This window comes from Rhinoderma darwinii, chromosome 10, assembly GCF_050947455.1.
Source record: "Rhinoderma darwinii isolate aRhiDar2 chromosome 10, aRhiDar2.hap1, whole genome shotgun sequence".
In the NCBI taxonomy this organism is placed as follows: Eukaryota; Metazoa; Chordata; class Amphibia; order Anura; family Rhinodermatidae; genus Rhinoderma; species Rhinoderma darwinii.
In genome coordinates this window covers 75165471-75187611 of record NC_134696.1, presented here as the reverse complement: position 1 = coordinate 75187611, position 22141 = coordinate 75165471, and the positions used below count along the sequence as shown (strand labels likewise).

At 41.9% G+C, this 22141-nt stretch overlaps 1 protein-coding gene across 2 annotated transcripts in view; it reads right to left on the bottom strand.

Moving 5' to 3' along the window:
• NLRX1 (NLR family member X1) overlaps nucleotides 1-22141 on the bottom strand; it is an 85486-nt gene that overhangs the window by 20120 nt on the left and 43225 nt on the right. For both annotated transcript variants that reach the window (XM_075840085.1, XM_075840086.1), the window contains 3 exons: nucleotides 8285-8901; nucleotides 5970-7363; nucleotides 3277-3363 (listed from right to left, as the gene is read on the bottom strand). In XM_075840085.1, the coding sequence (XP_075696200.1) occupies nucleotides 3277-3363; nucleotides 5970-7363; nucleotides 8285-8901 (2098 nt within the window). The remainder of the gene's footprint in view (nucleotides 1-3276; nucleotides 3364-5969; nucleotides 7364-8284; nucleotides 8902-22141) is intronic.

Sequence of the window (22141 nt, the reverse complement as noted above, 5' to 3'; positions counted from 1 at the left end):
GTAATGTTTCTAGAAACATTGACAAAGCAAGGGTTCTACGCGATTGCTGCTTAGTAATGTGGGACGAGTGCACTATGGCAAACCGTAGAGCGGTAGAAGCCCATGGGTGGTATAACAATGCTTTTCTGTGGCGATTTTAGGCAGACTTTGCCAGTCATACCACGATGAACGAGGGCAGATGAAATTAGAGCCTGCCTAAAGAGCTCAAGTCTGTGGCGCAACGTTCTACCGATGCATTTAACAATAAATATGCGGGCACGAACAGGAGGCAACCCAAACGCACAAGAGTTTTCAGATTTATTACTACAAATTGGTGACGGCACGTATCCGCAAGAAGAAGGGAAACTTATTTTTCCTGATAACTTATGTTGTCCTGTTCCATCACTGCAAGACCTCATTTCTTCTGTGTATGGTGACCCAACGCAAATAACAAATCATGAAAACGACCAGGCAGCAGCAATAAACTATAAAATATTGACGTGTGTTCATGGGGAAAGTGCAGAATATATCTCTGTAGAAAAGGCAATCCCACTGAGCGGCGCTTTTCCTCCCCAGTGCAAATAGGTCCGGAATGTCTCGTCGGTGAGAGGTCGCTGGTATAAATTCAAAAATTTCTAGATTACTATAAAATTATTCTGTTATCCGTTTACAGTCTGCGTTTTTATGAAAATAAATAAAATTAGTGCTACGCGCTTCAAGACCGGTCAACGGAACCCTACGGATTCCCGGAAGTATCCCAGGCTGCAGACCTCCTTGATTCTATCCACCAACAAGGACATTGTGCTCCCAGCACAACGCTACCAGGTGAGCACCGTCCTTTTACCTGACGTTATATTCCGATCACCTTGGGATGATGAACGTGCACCGTGTGTCTTTTTATTTTTCACTATAGCAGAATATATCTCGATCAACAGAGTCAGTAAACAAGAAGACGCTACCAACTATCTGGTGGAATTTTTAAATTCCCTAAGCACACCCGGTCTTCCGACACACAAAATTAATTTAAAAGTCAGCGTCCCCACAATTCTCCTTAGAAATTTAAGCCCACCTAAACTATGTAGCGGCACCCGACTAAAAATCACAAATCTACAACAAAACGAAAACGCGATAGAAGCTGAGATTTTAACAGGATGCGGCGCAGGTGATAGCGTTTTTCTACCCAGAATCCCCCTCATTCCAAATAATTTCCCCTTCAGTTTTAAACGTGTACAGTTTCCGGTCAGCTTATGTTACGCTATGACCATCCTCAAAGCGCAGGGCCAAACGATGCGCATTGTGGGCGTGGACCTCAGTGTCAGCTGCTTTTCGCATGGCCAGCTCTGTGTGGCTCTCCCGTGTTAGCAACTCCACCAATCTTTATGCACACATCCCTGGTGGTTCTACTGCTAACATTGTTTACAGGGAAGCGTTGTCGTAGTGAACCCGACTACTGAAAAAATACTATTTTTATATCGAAGTTTGTTTATGGTCTGCTTTTTTTTCCACTTTGTTTTGAATATGGTTCAAGGCTAGGAGTATACTTATAAAAAAGCTAGTTATATAGTAAAATTCTTAATTTAACAGACGACATTTCATATTAACGTATTGCTATGTAGCAAAACCTAACATTCTATAACTGTATATTTAAAAGCGGTTGTCCAAGATCACTCTTTTTCGCACTGGCCATGTTACTGAAAGATATACAATCAACTCTCTAATGTATTACAGTTTCCTTTATGATTTTAGAGCTCCCCCTCGTGGGCCGCCTATAAAGATTAATACATTTATTTGCGGATGTGAAGTTTCGGGACCTTACTCTTTATCAAGCATGCAAAGAATATTCAATGTCCACATTAAACCATTGGCGATATGTAACTTAACTGTACGTTACAGCCGCCATGGGGGAAGTACAGAGCTGGCACATTAAATGTTTGCGTTGGGGAACTTCCTGTCGCAGCAGAGGCTGCCCTGCCCGGCACAGAATTCGAAGTTGCCACCTGCTATCTCTTCTAACTGCTGTATAATGTCCCCCAGACTGCTGCAGTATAATATATATATATATATATATATATATATATATATGTATATATGTATGTATCTACATACACGTGCATATACACACACACACAAATATATATATATATATATATCTTTGATAGATAGAGATAGGAGAGCAGGATTCTCCTCTTTGTGAAGTGTATAGAAGACATGATCGACGTTAGGCTCCACCCACTAGCTCAGAGAAAACGGAGAATTACAGAAAGAGTCTGCAGAGGGGAAAACTGCTAAAAATGCTGAATACAAGTCATATAATGGCCAACCTCAGAGGAGCAAGTCACACGATTGCAACAGGAGTCAATCATATAACAAAATTACAAAATCACGTGATTTGCCTCTATGTGGGTGGTTTATTTATTGTGGACATTGATTATACTACGCATGTAAACATTGATACACATACACGCCACCTAGACCATTAACTATACATTATACAGAGCACACAAGGTTACGTGGCTGTTTCATCAAATAGATGCCAGATGTATTACTATTAGTGGACATGCAACAAGAACAGAGCCCCTGTACGGAGTGCTGCACAATACAATGTATATGGAGGGGGGCAGGTAAGTTTATGTATATGCTGAACCATAGCTGCAATGCTGAAATGTGAGGAGGGATCTCTATTTTTCTCCCCCACCCCTCTTTTTATTTTATGTACCCACTCTTGAAAATTTTTAATAAAAATAATAATGGAGGAGGAGGGGGGAGGAGGGAGGAAGGAGGCGGGAGGAGGGAGGAGCTGAAGTTGATTTACTATGGTCAATATTAAAAAGAAAAATTAATCCTGGACGATCCCTTTAAAAAAACAACCTGTCACTAGATTTTAAAGCAATAAACTACCATTAGGTCATTATACTGGTGGGGTTTAGCATCCTAATCATGCCCCCTCAATACTGTCCATTTTAGGATTTTGTCTAAAAACAAGTTATGAAAGAGTGTGCATTGAATGTAAATCACCAGTGAAGAGTCCTGAGAGGAGTAGCAGGTGTACTGGCCTCGGCTTCATCTGCACACTGCGCACGTGCAGGATGCTGTTGAACTCATCTCTGGTGATTTACATTCAGTGCACACTGTATTATAACTTATTTTTAGACGAAGTGCTAAAACAGACCACTTTGGGGGGGGGGGGGGGCATGTTTATTAGGACGCTAAACCCCAGCAGTATAACGACAGGTTGGTAGTTTAGTGCCCCAAATAATACTGACAGGTTCCTTTTGAGGACTCTCTGGATTTGCTTACCGTAAGCTGCTGATTGCACAGTCTGGGTGTAACAGGAGATCTTTTATTTCTCTGCAGGAATCAGGACCTAGTGAGTTCATATGCAAACTGTAAACAACAAGGGGACATGGTGAGTAAAACTACTTATAACTTTTTCCTTCCAACTAACAAAAAATTAGACGATCATGTTGTAACTTTGTTTTCAGCCATAGTTTGGAAAATTGCACTTTAGCCCGCTGCAAGCTTATAGATGACTAGCTGTTATACCCGGCGTTGCTCGGGAGGTTGACTTACGGTATGGATAGACTAAAAGCTCACTAAATACCTTTCAGTATGAATTTAATTGCTACCTCTCTATAGGAATTTAATTGCTAGAGAGTGTAAATAATGTTATTGGAAGCATAAAAGAAATGAAATGAAGAAATATATTAATTACAGATTTAGGCCACATGCACACGAACGTAAAAACGCCCGTAACCAGGGGCCGTAATTACGGGCCCATAAACTTCTATTGGCCATGGGTACCTTCCCGTTGGCTTGCGGGAAGGTGCCCGGGCCGTTGAAAAATATAGAACATGTCCTATTTCACGCCGTAATTACGGCACGGGCAGGCTAATATAAGGCTTCATGCCCACTGCAGTCTTTTTCTTCAGGGTGCTAGCCGTTTTTCAGATGGCTAGCACCCTGACCAATTCATTTCAATGGAGCCAAGCACACTTCAGCTTTTTTTGACGGCCCCGTTGCTCCGTTCCGACAAAAGTAGAGCATGTCCTACTTTGGTTCGAGATTCCGTGACCGTGAGGCCCATGCAAGTCAATGGGGCTGTCAAAAAAACTGAAGGCACACGGAAGGCATCCGTGTGCCGTCCGTGTGTGAGAGCCGGGCGAGCAGAGGTACACATACAGACAGATACTGCACTAATCGGCAGCCCCTTCTCTCTGTCAGCACTGATAGAGAGAAGAGGCTGCTGATCAGTGCTGGAACGCAGCGATATTAAGAAAAATAAGTTCATACGTACCCCAGCCGTTGTCTTGGGGACGCATCCCTCTTCTGACATCTAGTCCGACCTCCCTGGATGACGCGGCAGTCCAAACGTCATCTCAGGGGGCCGGACTTGAGGAAGAAGCACGCAAGCAGGGAGTTCTGGGTAAGCAGTAACTTTTTTTTGTTGCAGGTTTTTTTTAATGAACCATTAATCTATATTGTGAGCGCCGCACATGGTATGCCCTGTCCAGCGGTAGTCTCTGTCCAGGGTGCTGAAAGAGTTAAGGGGCTGCAGTGATCAGCAGTAACTCTTTCAGCACCCTGGACAGTGAGTACCGCTGGACAGGGAATAGCATGTGCGGCACTCACAATATCGTGTACATAGTGTGAAAGGGGTTATCAATGGTGACTGTTACGGAAGCTGTGGTTTGAGTTTGACTTTCCATTGCGGGGTTCACCCGACCGAAACCACCGACGGAACCCCGGAATGGAAAGCCAATGCTGATGTGAACAGGCCCTTACAGATGGCTACGTGTGCGCACCTGTAATTACGGGAGCATTGCTAGGTGAAGTCAGGGGATAGTCACTGTCCAGGGTGCTGAGAGAGTTAACTGATCGCAGTAAGGCCTTATTCACACGACAGGGTCCGAGTGTCGGCCGATAAAATCGGGGCCATGTTGCCATTTTTAACGGTCGATTTTGACCCATTTTGCATCAGTTTTTTTCCCTGTCCATTTTAAAATCGTATGAATTTCATTTGTACATTTTTGCCACACATAGGTAATGCCTCACAGCCCGCTGCAGGTAGTTCTACACAGCACCCACCGCCTACCTGCCTGTAGATAGCGTTCCAGGAGAAGTCCCTGACTTCAGTGTCCATATATGAAGACAGTGAAGTCAGGGACTTCTCCTGGAGCGGAGACACCGGCCACAGGGTCGGGGATTCCGCTTCAGAAGTGCCTGACGTCATTGTGTCCATATATGGACACAGTGAAGTCAGGGACTTCTGCTGGAGCGGAATCCCCAATCCCCAGCCACAGCGTTGCCGAAGCTCCTACAGGGAGCAATAGACATACCCTCCTCCTCCTCACATGCACTTCGCACTGTGAGGAGGAGAAGGAGCGAGCGAGCGACCGAAGACACAGCCGTCACTTGGAGCACATTCAAGTGATGGTCGTGTATTACCCGGCCCCATAGACTTTTATGGGAGCCGGGCGGCCGGGAGAATAGCCGAAAATAGGGCATGTCCCATTTTTTGACGGCCGGGTTTCCCGGGCCGTCAAAAAAATCGGTCGTGTGAATAGCCCCATTAGGGGTCTATTGTTCCTACTGCAGCCGTGTGACTGACATTTTTTGATCGGCCGTCACACGGCCGGGAAACCCGGTCATGTGCATAAGGTCTAACTCTTTCAGCATCCGGGACAGTGACTACCGCTGGAGTTAAAAGTATTAAAAATTAACTTACCCAGAACTCCTGCTTCTTCCTCCAGTCTGGCCTCCCGGGATATTGTTTCATCTCATGTGACCGCTGCAGCCAGTCACAGGCTGCAACGGTCACATGGACTGCTTTTAAACCAATGAAAAATCGGGCTTCAAACAAACTTTCCAAAATATATTAGATTTCACAACATACAAGGCGATTCAGACTGGTGAAAATGCTCTTCTGTAAAACATGGACTATATCAACCTATCCACATGAAATATTGCAACCAAATTCCAATGGTCCTCACTTTAAATACTGGCATCTTCGAAGAACGGGTGCCAATGTATGAATGGCATCAGGATCTAGGTGACAAGTGCTGAGGTTGGCTTCTGTCAGTAATTTTCCTGAACCTCCAATTACAGCAGTAACCACATTACATTTAAGTGGTGTCATGCGAACAGTGGAGAGATCCAGATCTCGAAGTGAATTTACCAGTCCTGCTGTGAAACCTTCATTTTGAAACTCATATAAAAAGAAAAGAAAGTCCATTAGCTCAGATGAGGGTAGTCTGCGAAGGCTGCACCGCAGCAGATGCTTCTTTAGGGCACGTGTGATTTTTAGAGCATCCATGTTCATAATGGTGCAGCCTAGCTGGTCAAGCATAGCTCGATTCTGGCGGGACAGAAGACCTGCCATAAAAATGGGAAATAATTCAAATGCTTCTTGTCTGTTGTAGTTATCCCCCTCCGCTGGCTGGAACGGTCCCTCTACACCCAGGATGCTAGAGTTTATTTGGTCTAAAACATCATCATTATAAGAATCTTCCTCCCTAAACATTTCAGCAGTCATTGTTTGAGCTATGTTTTCACGACTCTGTCCACTGACTTTTCCATATAGACGTGGCACAACACGTAAAAGATTAAAAAGTGTGAAGATGCGCAGAGGAAGAAATTTAGACAACACGTTGACTACAGCAACCACGTCTTCCCCAGCTTTGCTAATAATCTCAGAAAGCTCTTTCCCCAACCGTTGCATAGCAGTCTTATTTTCTCCCAACACTACATATAATGCAGCTAAGTATTCCTGCATAGCAGGTATAGTGAAGACAAAGAGGTTCTCTTGGCCTGGCTGGACACAGGGAGTGAGAAAAAAACGAAAAGCATCTGATCGGAAGACAGTAAGAAGGTTGAGCTCTTCCTCACTGTGCATTTGCACATGAAAACATTTTATGATATCAGCTTCAGTGAATTTGGTACGTCGAGTTTTACAGCCTTCATATGCCAGCTTGCCTACAGTGCGTGCTACATAAAGCATTAAAGAAATTTTAGTGGGATGTGTTATGTCTAATACTTCCCCTGCAAAGTTTAATCGTAAAAAGGTAGTGTAAATTCCAGTCAGTGTCAAAGAAGAGTCATCAGATTTTGTATAGTATAGCAAATGTAATGTAGCACAAGTCAGCCAACAATAAGAAGGCAGGAAACAAGCAGCTGACAATTGGCTGTGATGCTCCAGGTTGCGGCTCAACATTTCTGCCAAGTTCTCAGTTTCACGTGGATCTGCATCTTTGTGGCCCAAACGCAACTGGAAGTACATCTTTTGTAGTTCCATGTCTGAAAAACCACAGATCTCTGCATATCGACCTACATACTTCCCTGGGATTCGCTTTAGTGCTGAGGGACGAGTGGTCACCAACACGTTTGCCTAAAAGAGAAAATTCGGAGCATATACATCAACTGCATTTCCTTTTTGTTTTTTACAAAAACTTTTACATTGACTCACAGCTTTTATTTTAGTTATAAGCTTAGCCTACAAAATAAGATACATAAACTGTACATTATGCATTATTTAGGGGTGGCATCTGACAGGGACAGGTCCATTCTCCTATTGGCCAAAACAGCACAAAAATATTATGCCGTTGGGCTAACAGGAGCGATCAAAGAATACAGCAAACAGTTATGAGACCACTGTATTTATGAGCGGAGCTCTTCCCCCGCACCTCCCGACAATCATTGATGGCTGGCTGCTGTGTAATCTCTTTCACCGTATCTCCTCTTTTCCTCCCCTACCTTTGATGCTCCTTTAACAGAGAAGCTGGGCCCACTCAACTGTAGGGCCCTATAGGATCTGCTATGCATGCTACTTTGGTAGTTACACATCTGATGCACAAGCTGAAAAGTATGTATTTAAGAATAATGGATAATGTCCTAGACATTTGTCTCATGATGGAAATGGTATTGAAAGTTAAAAGTAACAAAGCGGGATAATGATGTTATAGGGAATCTGGTGACACCCAAAGTTTTCCATGTGAATTCCCATCTGTGAGCATAATGTTACATGTTACTGCAGTCTATTGTAGGTTTCTGAGTAATAAAACATTAGGCAAAATGTGTCTGGACTGTTGGATATCAAACAATAAAAAAAAACTAGTTAGATGTTGCATGGGGAGGAAATAGGATAACCATGTTATAATATGGGCTAGGTCAGGAGCAGTCGTTTATTCTGAAAAGTCACCTGAAAAGATAGGTATGCTTTTAAGATTTCCAAAATACTTGATGCATTTGCTAACCTTTTATTTGTAATTGTATGACTCTCTTAATAATGCATTGTCTTGAAGATACTCACCTCTGGAAGCAGGTATCCTCTGAAAAGATTTACAAGAATAGCTGCTGGTGGCATTGGTTCATTCGGATCACTACATAACTCTGTGTTGGCCATTCTGAAATCTAGATTCATCCACTCTAAGCTGTTAAGTATAAAAAGCACACCAGAATAATGTTGTAGCGTGGGTAACAGCTCCCGTAGATGAATATACTTCTTGCTAATGAGCCGTGTAAGGGAAACTGGAGTGGCTACTTGAGACAGATCTTCGCAAGAAAGGGGAATGATCAACTGAAACTCACTTTTACGTCCATGGCACCAATCCAGTACAAGTTTCCGGATAAGTGTGCTCTTTCCAGTACCAACTGTGCCATAAAGAACCACATTTCGAACAGACTTTCCAGTTGTGTCTGGCTGGAACAACTGAGAGACAGACATACTCTGAGGACACAATGGGCTTTGTAGTTGAGCTTGCAACGTTAGTTCAGACAGTGGACGCAAAATATCTTCTGGAGAACTCTCACGAATAACTGGATCAACATGGATGGAATCTAAGGCAAAGGAAGGTCCAAAGTGCCTTTCTTCAGAAGGTAAACAACTGAACCAAGCTGACAGGCGTTGACGATGCTGTTGAATTGGATCTAAAAAAATAATAATAAATTACAAAGGCTGTATAAGCCAATTAAAGACAAAACTCTGGAAAGTGTAAGGCTACATTCACACTAACGTAGCGCACCTCGGACGTGAAAAACTGTGGTCTTCCACGTACCCGTTGAAGGACGCATTGTCACGTATCCCCCACAGACTACAGTCTATGGAGGGATGTGTGACACGCAGTAAAATAGGACATGTCATGTGAACAGCCTCATTGAAATGCATGGGTCCGTGTGACAGGCATTGTTGTTTTAACGGCAGTCACACGGACGAGATTCACATTCGTGTGAATGAGCCCTAAGAGTATATATTAAACTTATCCCGTCGCTAATCTGCCTATTTTACATCGGGAAAGGGTTATTTAAAAGTGGCGCTATAGGCACCGGGTCTCTGTTGTGTTACATAGCAGGGACCCAGCGGCAATGCTTGCAATCAGAGACATCTCTGATCGCAAGCTTTTAACCCCTCAGATGCCATGGTCAGATGTGACCACCGGCATCTGAGGTTTTTTTTTTACTTTCAGTTTCACCTTGGGGCCGGTCACCGACACCGAAGGGTGAGATCGCGGGAGCCGATATTTTGTTAATGTAGTCGAGAGTCTTCTGGACGCTTCCAGGCCTGCTATAGGAATATTACTATTGAGCTCTGCCTGTGGCAGGTCTTAATAGCAATGCACTGATTTTTCCATAGACTGCAATACTGTAATATTGAAGTCTACGGCATAAGCAATCTAATGATAGCAGGTTCAAGTCACGTAGGGGGGGGAGGGGGGGGGGCTAAAAAAAAAAAGTAACAAAAAGTTTTAAAAATAAAAATAAATATATCAAAATTCAAAATCACCCCCTTTCTCTAGATCACAAATAAAAATATCAAAAATAAACACATTAGGTATCCCCACATCGGAACACGCCCAAACTATAACAATATTTATCCAATATGTTGAACGCCGGAGGAAAAAAATAAATAAAATGGCTGTATCGCAGTTTTTTTGCCACTTCAATCCCCCAAAAATTTGAATAAATACATAATGATCGAAATGCCAGACATTCTCCCAAAATGGTATCAATAAAAACGACACATTTCCCCGTACAAAAAGACGCCTTAAAGAGAAATATACAAAAGATACAGGGGGCGGGGGTAGGAGAGGGAGAGGGGGTTACAATATGGCGATATGCAGTTTTTTTTTTCACAATTATTTTTTTTAAAGGTGCTAAAACATAAAAAAAAACTATATAAATTTGGTCTCAACCATGATCATACTGACCTGCAGAATAAAAGTAACGTGTCATTTTCACCGCACATTGAACAACGTAAAAACGAAACCGATAAGAAAATTGCACAACTGCTGTTTTTTTTCAATTCCTCCACATTAATAATTTTTTTCCAGTTTCCCAGTACATCACACAATATTAAACACTGCCATTAGAATGTACAATTTGTTCTGTAAAAATTAAGCCCTTATATGGTTGTGTCAACCAAAAAAAGTAAAACGTTATGACTGTTTGAAAACGGGTAGGAAAAACAAATGCATAAAAATGAAAATTAAACGGGTCCTGAAAGGGTTAAAATATTACATTTACAATATGTAACCAAGAGGTTCTCATACATTACTATTACACTGAGCCTCAAAAGGGATATGTACAAGAAATTAGGTTTAAAAAAAATATAAGAAATTGTATAAGGTATTGATTTTGCCAAAACGACGGAACCCTTGCACAACGGAGGCAAACGGAAACCATTGGCACCGGATCCGTCACCATTGAAATCAATGATTATGGAAACAGAAACTTATGGCTTCTGTGTGAAAGCCCCCGATAAAATGTGGGAACGTAGCCCTGACGCAGATGTGAACGAAGCCTTAGGCGTTAAGGGATCGGGAGTCAGTCTGATTGGGGATGTGGCGTGCGTCCACGTAATGGCTCATAAATCCAGGTGTTAGATTGAGGCCTTGTGTCAACGACTGGAATTTTATCATCAGCTTGAATACCAAATTTTTCTCTCTGTCGTTCTTAAAACGACCCTTCAGTAATAGGACATTTAAATCTGCGAAACTGTGGTCTGGTGCTGATGCACCGTGTACACAGGATCATGTCCACTACATTGGAGGATGTACAGGAGAACGTGCCAGTGATTTTATAGTCCTGCTGCGCGTTTGGTTTGTCGATGGTGTTTGATGTTGGTACAGGTCTTGCATTTTCTACTGTTGCAAGGAAAGGTGCCAGTCTCTGATGGTGGTGAGAGGGCACTTCTGACCAGGAGATTCCTTAGGTTTGGTGGCGGTTTGTAAGCAAGGAGAGGTAAATCCGGGAATATTTCCTTCAGTTTAGGGTTAAGTCATTCATTTGTAAACTTGAATGAAGGAGCCGGTGTGCTCTGAAAGCTTGCATATATCATTTTTCTCGTTAGCCAATAAAGGTATCATACCTACAATATATATTAGATGTTGCCCTCTTACAATTATATATATAATAGAGCAAAGAAATCACACTAGGTGTACACCACCAAAATATTGATATGTATAATTGCAGGGACGGGATTGGGAAAAGTAGTGTGATATAGTAGAATTTGAAAAATAATAAATGCTTTATTAATAAATTACTATTTTAAAAAAGAACAATGTTAAATGGTAATTATTTAGTGCCAATGTCCCCTCACTTGGCACCAAAGACAAAAATATGTCTTAGATAATCATACTCCGTATGAAAATAAATAGGGCAAATGACCAATGTAGTGGATATATGGGTTTGACCTAACCTGCTAAACAGAACTAGTTTGCTACCAAACACTGGATGTGGACATTTCTAGTAATAGGTGTAGGCTACCTGGATTAACAACATATTGTATGTCTCATAAGGGGCTACATATATGCCCTCAATCCCAAAGGGAAATGACAACTTATGTGTAGAAACAAAGGTAGAGTACACAAGTCTTTAAAGGGATCCTGTCATCAACATCTTACCTGTTAAACTCGCCTGACCCCTCAATGGCCGCAGCTGTCCAGAGTTCGTTCCTGTTCTCTTCTTTCCTGAAGTCCTCCTCTGTCTGTAAATATTGTCGTTTAAACTCTTCCCGCCTTTTATGGTAATTATTTTTCCCTCTGGGATGCAGCTTCTTAACCCCGCCCACCGTTGCCACCTGTCTGGCCCTGACTGGCTAAGGAGCTGTCAATCAAAAAGAAGGAGGTGGAGTCCACTCTGAGACGCTGGAGGAATGAAAATCTGACTCTTTTCAGATGAAGATTTGACTCTTTTCTGCTCATTTGCATACGGTGTGGGACCACTGAAAAACGGAATACTAAAGGTACAGAGCTTACTTAGAACATATTTATAGCTTAGATGACAATGATTTTTCACCCACTTTCACCAGGTATTGCTGGCTTTATAGCTAAAATGCTGGTGACAGGTTCCCTTTAATGAACTTAACCCCTTCCCTACATTTGTCGTAAGTCCATGTCATGGAAAGCCAGTGCTTCCCCCAAAATGTCGTATACTTACGACAAATGCATGGCACCGGCTCAGAAGCTGAGTCGGTGCCATCATCCCCGGATGTCAGCTGGTATCTTATAGCTGACATCCTGCTGTAATGGCGAGGGCCGAAGTTATATTCGATCCCTGCCATTAACCCCTTAAATGCAGTCATCAAAAGCGATCGCTGCATTTAAGTTGTTTGCAGCTCATCGACACCCCAGCAATGAAATCGCTGGGGTGTCAGTGGCTGCAATGGCAACCGGAGGCCTAATACTGGCCTCTCGGTGTGCCTAGCATGGAAAACTTCCAGTTCCCGCCCGGAGGCGGGGCCTGAAAGCCTTCCGTAGCCGCCGGCAAGATGGCGCTGGCTCAGGAGATGAGCCGGCGTCATCAGCGGTGGATATCAGCAGTATGTTACAGCTGACATCCACCTGTAATGCAGGAACTGGAGCTAGCTCTGATCCCTGCCATTAACCCCCTCAGATTCAGCGATCGGATGCGATCACTGCATCTTTGTGGTTGTCAGCAGATCGCCAGCTGTGCCCTGCAATTGCACGACTGCCGACTGCTATGACAACAGGAGACCTAACAATGTCTTCCTGTCTGCCATTACGGAAGCCGATTAGGCCCCGCCCAGAGGCAAAGCCTAAACGGCTTGCTGTCGGTGAATGACTGACAGATCTAATACATTGAACTACGTAGGTAGTGCAATGTATTAGAAAAAACAATCTGACAGTTGGACCTACAAGTCCCCTAGTGGGACTAAAGTAAAGTGTAAAAGAAAAGTGAGAAAAAAAGTTGTACAAAATAATAAAAGTTTTAAGTAATAAAATAAAACACAAATCGCCCTTTTTCCTTTATAAAGTCCTTTATTATAGAAAAAAATAAATAAACCATACATATTTGGTATCGCCGCGACCGTAACGGCTTAAACTGTAAAAATATTATGTTAATTATTCCACGCAGTGAACGGCGTAAAAAAAACCTTAAAGAAATCATGGCAGAATTTCTGGTTTTTGGTCACTTTGCCCTACAAAAATGTAAATACAAAGTGATCAAAAAGTCGCATGTATCCAAAAATGGTGCCTATAAAAGCTATAGCTCGTCCCGGAAAAAACAAGCCCTTAGACAGCTCCGTCGACGAAAAAATGTAAAAGTTATGGTTCTCACAACTTGGCGACAGAAAAAAATACATTCTTTTTACAAAAGTAATTTTATTGTGCAAAAAGTTGTAAAACATAAAAAAGTTCTATAAATTAGGTATCGCCGGAATCGTACTGACCCACAGAATAAAGGTAACATCTAGTTTCTAATGCATGGTCAACGCTGTATAAAAAAAAAAAAACATAAAAAAAAACTATGCCAGAATTGCTTTTTTGGTCACCTTGCCTCTCAAAAAATAGGATAAAAAAGTGATCAAAAAGTCGCATGTACCCCAAAATGGTACCAATAATCACTACAGCTCGTCCCGCAAAAAAAAACAGCCTTATACCACTACATCTACGAAAAAATTAAATTAGTTAAGGCTCCAATAAGTCAGGAAATAAAAAAATATGCGGTTGTGCAGATCAGAGGGGAACATTTCGTCTGTTTCAAGAGGCGATTTATCGTGGCCCTAAAATTAGGGAACCAGGAAGGGGAGGACCCAAAACATATCTGCTAGAAGAAAGGGCACCCGTATTATACCAGGACAACCCTTCGCACCTTTGCAGTTTGGGGAATTTTGCTGGTGAGTGTGGACGAACAGGGGGATAAGAAAGGACACCATTTATCAGTGCGACACCGGCCTGTGCAGGAAGGATTGATCACAGCGTAACACACATCTATGAATTATTTTATTGTTTACCCCATTATTATACCACCTGACTTTGCCCCTATGTACTCTAAATGGAAACACCAGCAATACTCAAAACAAAACTATTGCCAAGCAAAATCTACGCTTCAAAAGCCAAATGGCGCTCCCACCCATCTGAGCCCAAACAGCAGTTTACTTCCACATATATGACACCGCCATACCCGGGAGAACCCATTTAACAATTTTTGGGGTGTGTGTCTACAGTGGCATAAGCTGGGCACCACATACTTGCCACTGAATTGGCATATCTGGGGAAAATGTTTACATTTTTACTTTGCACCATCCGCAGCGCATTCATTTATGGAAAATACCTGTTTGGTGAAAATGCTCACTACACCCCGTATAGAATTTATTGATTAACTTTTATTAACTTTTTTTGGGGGGGAGGGAATAGAAAAAAAAAACAGCAATTTCGCCACACTCTTTGCGTCCTAAATTTACGCCGTTTTCCGTGTGGTATAAATAACACTTTATTCAGTGGGTTGTTGCGATTGCAACGATACCAAATTTGTATAGTGTTTGTATGTTTTACTACTTTTACACAGTGAAAAACACTTTTTTTTCAAAATTATTTGTTTTTGTGTCTCCATATTTGAAGAGCCATAAAGTTTTTATTTTTTCGCCGATGCAATTGTAGGAAGGCTTTTTTTTTTTTGCGGGACGACTTGTCGTTTTTATCGGTACCATTTTGGAGTAGATGCGACTTTTTGATCACTTTTTTTCAAATTTTCTTTAAGGCTGGATTCAAAGAAAACAGCAATTTTTGTATGTTTTTTTATTTTATTTTTTACGACGTTCACCGTGCGGGTTAAATGATGTAATAAGTTTATAGTTGGGGTCGTTACGGACGCGGCGATACCAAATATGTGTAACTTTTTTACTTTATTTGGTTTGTTAATAATAAAGCAGTTTGTAAGGGGCAAAAAGTGGGTTTTTCATTTTTTTTCCACTTTTTTTTTTCACATTCTTACTAGTCCCACTACGGGACTTCACTATGCGATCATCCGATCGTATTTATAATACACTGCAATACTTCTGTATTGCAGTGTATTATGACTGTCTGTGTAAAACGGACAGGCATCTGCTAGGTCATGCCTCCGGCATGACCTAGCAGACATTCACCACAGGCAGACCTGGGGGCCTTTATTAGGCCCCCGGCTGCCATTGGAGAAACACTTGGAGAGACACTTGGCGATCTTATCGCCGGGTGTCAGTTGGATGAGAGGGAGCTCCCTCCCTCTCTCCAAAACCACTCATATGCGGTGCACGCTATTGTGCACCGCATCTGAGGGGTTAAACGGGTGAGATCGATACTAATATCGATCTCACCCGGCAGAGCAGGGACGGCTCCTGCCCTCAGCTACCTCTGGTAGCTGAGAGCATGGAGATTTGACAGCTCCCTGCTCTGTTTACTTATTCCGATGCCGCAACGAAAAAAGTCTATGGCATCGGAATAAGGCCCGTTAAACGGGTTAAATATCTCGACATAACAGTGATGTGAAGCATCTGCTGCAGTTCCAGCAAAATGTCGGCCCGAGTTCCAGGGACGTTGCTCTGTCGTTGCTGAACTTGAAGCTTTTCATTGCCCAAGAAATAAATCTGCAGAAACTTTGGTGGTTCATTGGGCAATGGCAGGAGTGATCAAAGTCGATGGCAAACTTGTCCCTGAATTTTGAAGGTGGGCATGAAGCCTCCCTCTCGAATTTCGTTCATACCAAACAAAGTCATCTGAAAGCAAGAGTTGTAGCACTTCAAATTTCCCAGAAAGTGCTTGTTTTGGGGAGTGTTCGCAATCATCAGTGACCTGAGTGGTTCTGGTGGTGCAGTAAGTGGGGGTAGTTGAACCTTGCCAGCAGAGCAGCACATGCCAGGTGGCTCTGACTTCCACTTCTGGGCTTCACAATGTTTACAGGTTGTGTCCATGTTTCCAATATTGACCAAGTTGTGCAGATCATATTCAATTGTTGGGTCATATTGCATAGCAGCTTTGTTCATGCAATCCCAAGGTGCTGGATCCCAAGAAACAATATTTCTTGCGTCTTGTGCTCGAACCCGACGATCAGTCGCTTGAGGTGTTTCTTTAGCTCTTGCGGTCGCTTGTCGCAATCTTTGATCGTCAAGTCGAGCATTGGTTATTTCTGGCGTTTCTGCTGCTCAACGTATTCTTTGAGCCAAGCGTCGACCTTCTCTTTGTTCAGGAGATTTTCTATTGGGAGCCATGGTCAGTGAAAAGTAAATTTCAGTAAAAGTGACTTTTAACCCCTTCCCGACATTTGCCGTAAATGTACGTCATGCAAAGCATTGACTTCCCGCAAAATGCCGTACATTTACTGCAAATGTTTGGCACCGGTTCAGAAGCTGAGCCGGTGCCATCATTGTCGGATCTCAGCTGTATCTTACAGCTGACATCCGACTGTAATGGCGGGGACCGAAATTAGCTTCGATCCCCGCCATTAACCCCTTAAGTGCAGCGCTCAAACGCGATCGCTGCACTTAAGGTGTTTGCAGCTCATCGGAACCCCAGCAATGAAATTGCCGGGGTTCCGGTGGCTGCAATGGCAACCGGAGGCCTAATACTGGCCTCCCGGTCTGCCTAGTACCGAAGCCGGTCAAGATCCGACCGGCGGCGGAGCCTGATCGGCTTCCGTAGCTGCCGGCAAGATGGCGCCGGGTCAGGAGCTGATCCGGCGTCATCAGCGGTGGAAGTCAGCTGTACTGTACAGCTGACATCCACCTGTAACAGCAAGAACCGGAGCTAGCTCCGATTCCTGTCATTAACCCCTTCGATGCAGCAATCGAAAGCGATTGCTGCATCGTAGCGGCTACTAGCAGATCGCCAGCCCTGACAAGCAATCAGGACTGGCGACTGCTGTTATGGCAACAGGAGACACAATGGTCTCCTGCTCTGCCATTACGTAAGCCGATTTAGGCCCCGCCGGGAGGCGAAGCCTAATCGGCTTGCTGTCAGTGAATGACTGACAGATCTAATACATTGCACTACATAGGTAGTGCAATGTATTAGAAAAAAAAAAATCTGACCGTTGGACCTTCAAGTCCCCTAGTGGGACTTGAGAAAAAGTGTAAAAAAAGTATAAAAAAAGTGTAAAAAAAAGTGTAAAAAAAAGTGTAAAAAAAAGTGTCAAAAAAAAGTGCAAAAAAAAAAAAGTGCAAAAAAAAAGTGCAAAAAAAAAAAAGTTTGAAAAACAATAAAAGTTTCAAGTAATCAAATAAAACACAATCCCCCATTTACTCTTATCAAGTCCTTTATTAGTGAAAAATAATAATAAACCATAAGTATTTGGTATCGCCGCGACCGTAACGACCTGAGGTATCAAAATATTATATTATTTATTGAACGCGGTGAACAGCGTAAAAAAAAAACGTTTTTTGGTCACTTTGCCCTACAAATATTAGAATAAAAAGTGTTCAAAAAGTTGCACGTATCCAAAAATGGTACCTATAAAAACTATAGCTCGTCCCGCAAAAAACAAGCCCTCATACAACTCCGTCGATAAAAAAATTAAAAAGTTATGGTTCTCACAACTTGGCGACACAAAATACATTCTTTTTACAAAAGTAATTTTATTGTGCAAAAAGTTGTAAAACATAAAAAAGTGCTATAAATTAGGTATCGGCGGAATCGTACTGACCCGCAGAATAAAGTTAACATGTCATTTATAACGCATGGTGAACGCTGTATAAAAAAAAACTAAAAAAGCTGTGCCAGAATTGCGTTTTTTTGTTTACCTGGAATCCCAAAAAATAGGATATCAAGGTGATCAAAAAGTCGCATGTACCCCAAAATGGTACCAATAATAACTACAGCTCGTCCCGCAACAAACCAGCCCTCATACCGCTACGTCTATGAAAAATAAAATTAGTTATGGCTCCAATAAGTCAGGAAATAAAAAAATATGCAGTTGGGCCCGAGGGGAACATTTCTTCTGTTTCAAGAGGCGAGTTATCAAGGACCTAAAATTAGGGAACCACAAAGGGGAGAGCCCAAACATATCCGCTGGAAGGGACGGTGCCCGTATTATACCAGGACAACACTTTCCCAGCAAAATTCCCCAAACTACAAAGGTGCGGAGTGTGGACCAAAAGGGACATAAGAAAGGACGCCATATATCAGTGCGACACCAGCCTGTGCAGAAAGGATTGCTTCACAGCGTAACACACATCTATGGATTATTTTATTATTTTTTTTACCCCATTATTATACCACCTGACTATGCCCCTTATATACTCCGCCCCGCTTACATGTACCCCCACATTATAAATGGAAACACCAGCAATACTCAAACAAATATAGTACCAAGCAAAATCCGCTCTCCAAAAGCCAAATGGTGCTACCTCGGCTCTGATCCCTACAGCGTGCCCAAACAGCAGTTTCCTTCAACATATATGGCATCGTCATACCTGGAAGAACCCTTTTAACAATTTTTGGGGTGTGTGTCTCCAGCGTCATAAGCTTGGCATGACATATATTTGCCACTGAATGGCATATCTAGGGAAAAATATAAATTTTTAATTTGCACCATCCGCAGAGCAATCATTTATGGAAAAGACCTGTGGGGTGAAAATGCTCACTACACCCCTTAATAAATGCCTTGAGGGGTGCAGTTTCCATAATAGGGTCACTTCTCAGGGGTTTCTTTTTATTATTTCACATCTGAACCTCTGCAGTTGTGAACCAATACTTTGTAAATCGCCAAATTAGGCCTCCACTCCGCATGGTATTCTTCACTCCTGAGCCCTGTCATATGTCCAGGCAAAAGATTAGGGTCACATGTAGGGTGTTTCTAAAACCAGGAAACACTGCATAATAATTAGAGAGCTGTCTTGTTATGGTGGCACAAGCCGGGCACCACATATTGGCATATCTATGGAAAAAAATCCCATTTTCACTCTGCAACATTGAGTGCACACTAATTTCTACAAAACACCTGCAGGGTTAAAATGCTTACCACACCCCTTGGTAAATGCATTGAAGGGTGTAGTTTCCAAAATGAGGTCACTTCTGGGGGGTTTCCACTGTTTTGGGCCCACAGGCGCCCAGAAACCAATCCAGCAACATCTGCACTCCAAATGGTCCTTCCCTTCTGAGCCCTGCCGTTTGCCCAAACAGCAGTTTATGACCACATATGGGGTATTGCCGTACTCGGGAGAAATTGCTTTACAAATGTTGGTTTCTTTTTTTTCCTTTATTTGTTGAGAAAATGAAAAAATTATTTAAGAAAAAGGATTGTTTTTATTTTCACTGCCCAATTCTAATAAGTTCTATGAAACATCTGTGGGGTCAAAACGCTCACTACACCCCTAGATGAATTCCTCAAGAGGTGTAGTTTCCTAAATGGAGCACTTTTTGGGCGTTTTCATTGTTTTGTCCCCTCAGGGGCTTTGCAAATGTGCCCTGGCCTCCGCAAATCATTCCTGCTAAATGTGATCTCCAAAAGCCAAATAGCCCTCTTTCCCTTCTAAGCCTCGCTGTGTGTTCAAACAGCCGGTTATTACCACATGTGGGGTACTGTTGTACTCGGGAGAAATTGCTTTACAAATTTTACGGTGCTTTTTATCCTTCAGTCCTTGTGGAAATGAGAAAAAATTAGCTAAACCTATATTTTCTTTGAAAAAATTTAGATTGTCATTTTTCGGCCTACTTCCAATAATTTATGCAAAAAACCTGTGGGGTCAAAACACTCACTATACTCCTAGATAGTTTCCTCAATGGGTGTAGTTTCCAAAATGGGGTCACTTGTGGGGGGTTTCCACTGTTTTGTCCCCTCAGGGGCTTTGTAAATGTGACATGGCCTCCGCAAACCATTCCTGCTAAATGTGAACTCCAAAAACCAAATAGTGCTCTTTCCCTTCTCAGCCACGCCGTGTACAAATTTTGCAGTGCTTTTTCTCCTTCAGTCCTTGTGGAAATTTTAAAAAATTAGCTAAACCTACATTTTCTTTGAAAAAATTTAGATTTTAATTTTCACGGCCTACTTCCAATAATTTATGAAAAAAACCTGTGAGGTCAAAATGCTCACTACACCCCTAGATAATTTCCTTGAGGTGTGTAGTTTCCCAGATGGGGTCACTTTTGGGGGATTTTCACTGTTTTGGCACCTCAAGAGCCCTTCAAACCTGACATGGTGCCTAAAATATATTCTAACAATAATAAGGCCCCAAAATCCACTAGGTGCTCCTTTGCTTCTGAGGCCGGTGCTTCAGTCCAGTAGCACGCTAGAGCCACATGTGGGACATTTCCTAAAACTGCAGAACCTGGGAAACAAATATTGAGTTGCATTTCTCTGGTAAAACCTTCTGTGTTATAAAAAAAATTGTGTCCAAAATGTATTTCTGCAAAAAAAATATGAAATTTGTAAATTTCACCTCTACTTTGCTTTAATTCCTGTGAAACGTGTAAATGCTGTTTTGAATACTTTGAGGGGTGCAGTTTTTAAAATGGGGTGACTTTTTGGGGGTTTCTAATATATAAGGCCCTCAAAGCAACTTCACAACTGAACTGGCCCCTGTAAAAATAGTCTTTTGAAATTTTCTTGAAAATGTGAGAAATTGCTGCTAAAGTTCTAAGCCTTGTGATGTCAGAAAATAAAAGGATGTTCAAAAAACGATGCCAATCTAAAGTAGACATATGGGGGATGTTAATTAGTAAGAATTTTGTGTATTATAACTGCCGGTCTTACAAGCAGATACATTCAAATTGAGAAAAATGCAAATTTTTGCAATTTTTCGCTACATTTTGGTGTTTTTCACAATTAAATACTGAACATATTGAGCAAATTTTGAAAGTAACTTAAAGTGCAATGTGTCACAAGAAAACAATCTCAGAATCGCTTGGATAGATGAAAGCATTCCGTAGTTATTACCACATAAAGTGAAACATGTCAGATTTGAAAAATGAGGCTCTGTCAGGAAGGTCAAAAGTGGCCAAAGAGGGAAGGGGTTAAACCAATCAAATGTGGCAAAAGGAGGCAAACTTTGTTCGATGTCCAATGCAATCACAAATCACTATTGGTTTGTTTTTCAACCAATCAAAAGTGACTTTTAAACCAATCAAAGTCTGAAAAAGGAGGCAAACTTTGTGAAATGTCCAATCCAATAAAAAATCGCTACTGCTTTGTTTCACAACCAATCAAAAATCATGATCAGGCAAGTGTGTACTTCGATGCAAATTGAAAGGTGAATGGCAGTGAAAACTAAATTTCAGTAAAAATAACTTTTAGAAAAAGCAATTTTTAATCCAATCCAAAAAAAAAATTCGCAAAAGGAGGCAAACTTTGTTCAATGTCCAATCAAAAATAGCTATTCCCTGATCGGCCTTCAAACAAACAAACTTTATATAGTTCTATCCAGTATCGGGCTGCTCACACCAAATGCCTTTGACTGTATCAAGATGGCTGCCGTCACCATAGTAACCAGCACAGCACATTGAGCCGCATTTATCAAAACTGTTTAATATAAAAACATATCCTGTGGCCCATAGCAACCAATCAAAGCTCAGCTTTCATTTTTTTTCCCACTGTGCTGGAAATATGAAAGCTGCACTGCGATTGGTTGCTATGGTCAACAAATCCAGTTTTTCTATTAGACAGTTGTTTTAACCCCTTCCCTCTTTAGCCACTTTTGACCTTCCTGACAGAGCCTCATTTTTCAAATCTGACATGTGTCACTTTATGTGGTAATAACTCCGGAATGCTTTCACCTATCCAAGCGATTCTGAGATTGTTTTCTCGTGACACATTGCACTTTAAGTTACTGGCAAAATTTGCTCGATATGTTCAGTATTTAATTGTGAAAAACACCAAAAATTAGCAAAAAATTGCAAAAATTAGCATTTTTCTCAATTTAAATGTATCTGCTTGTAAGACAGGCAGTTATAATACACAAAAT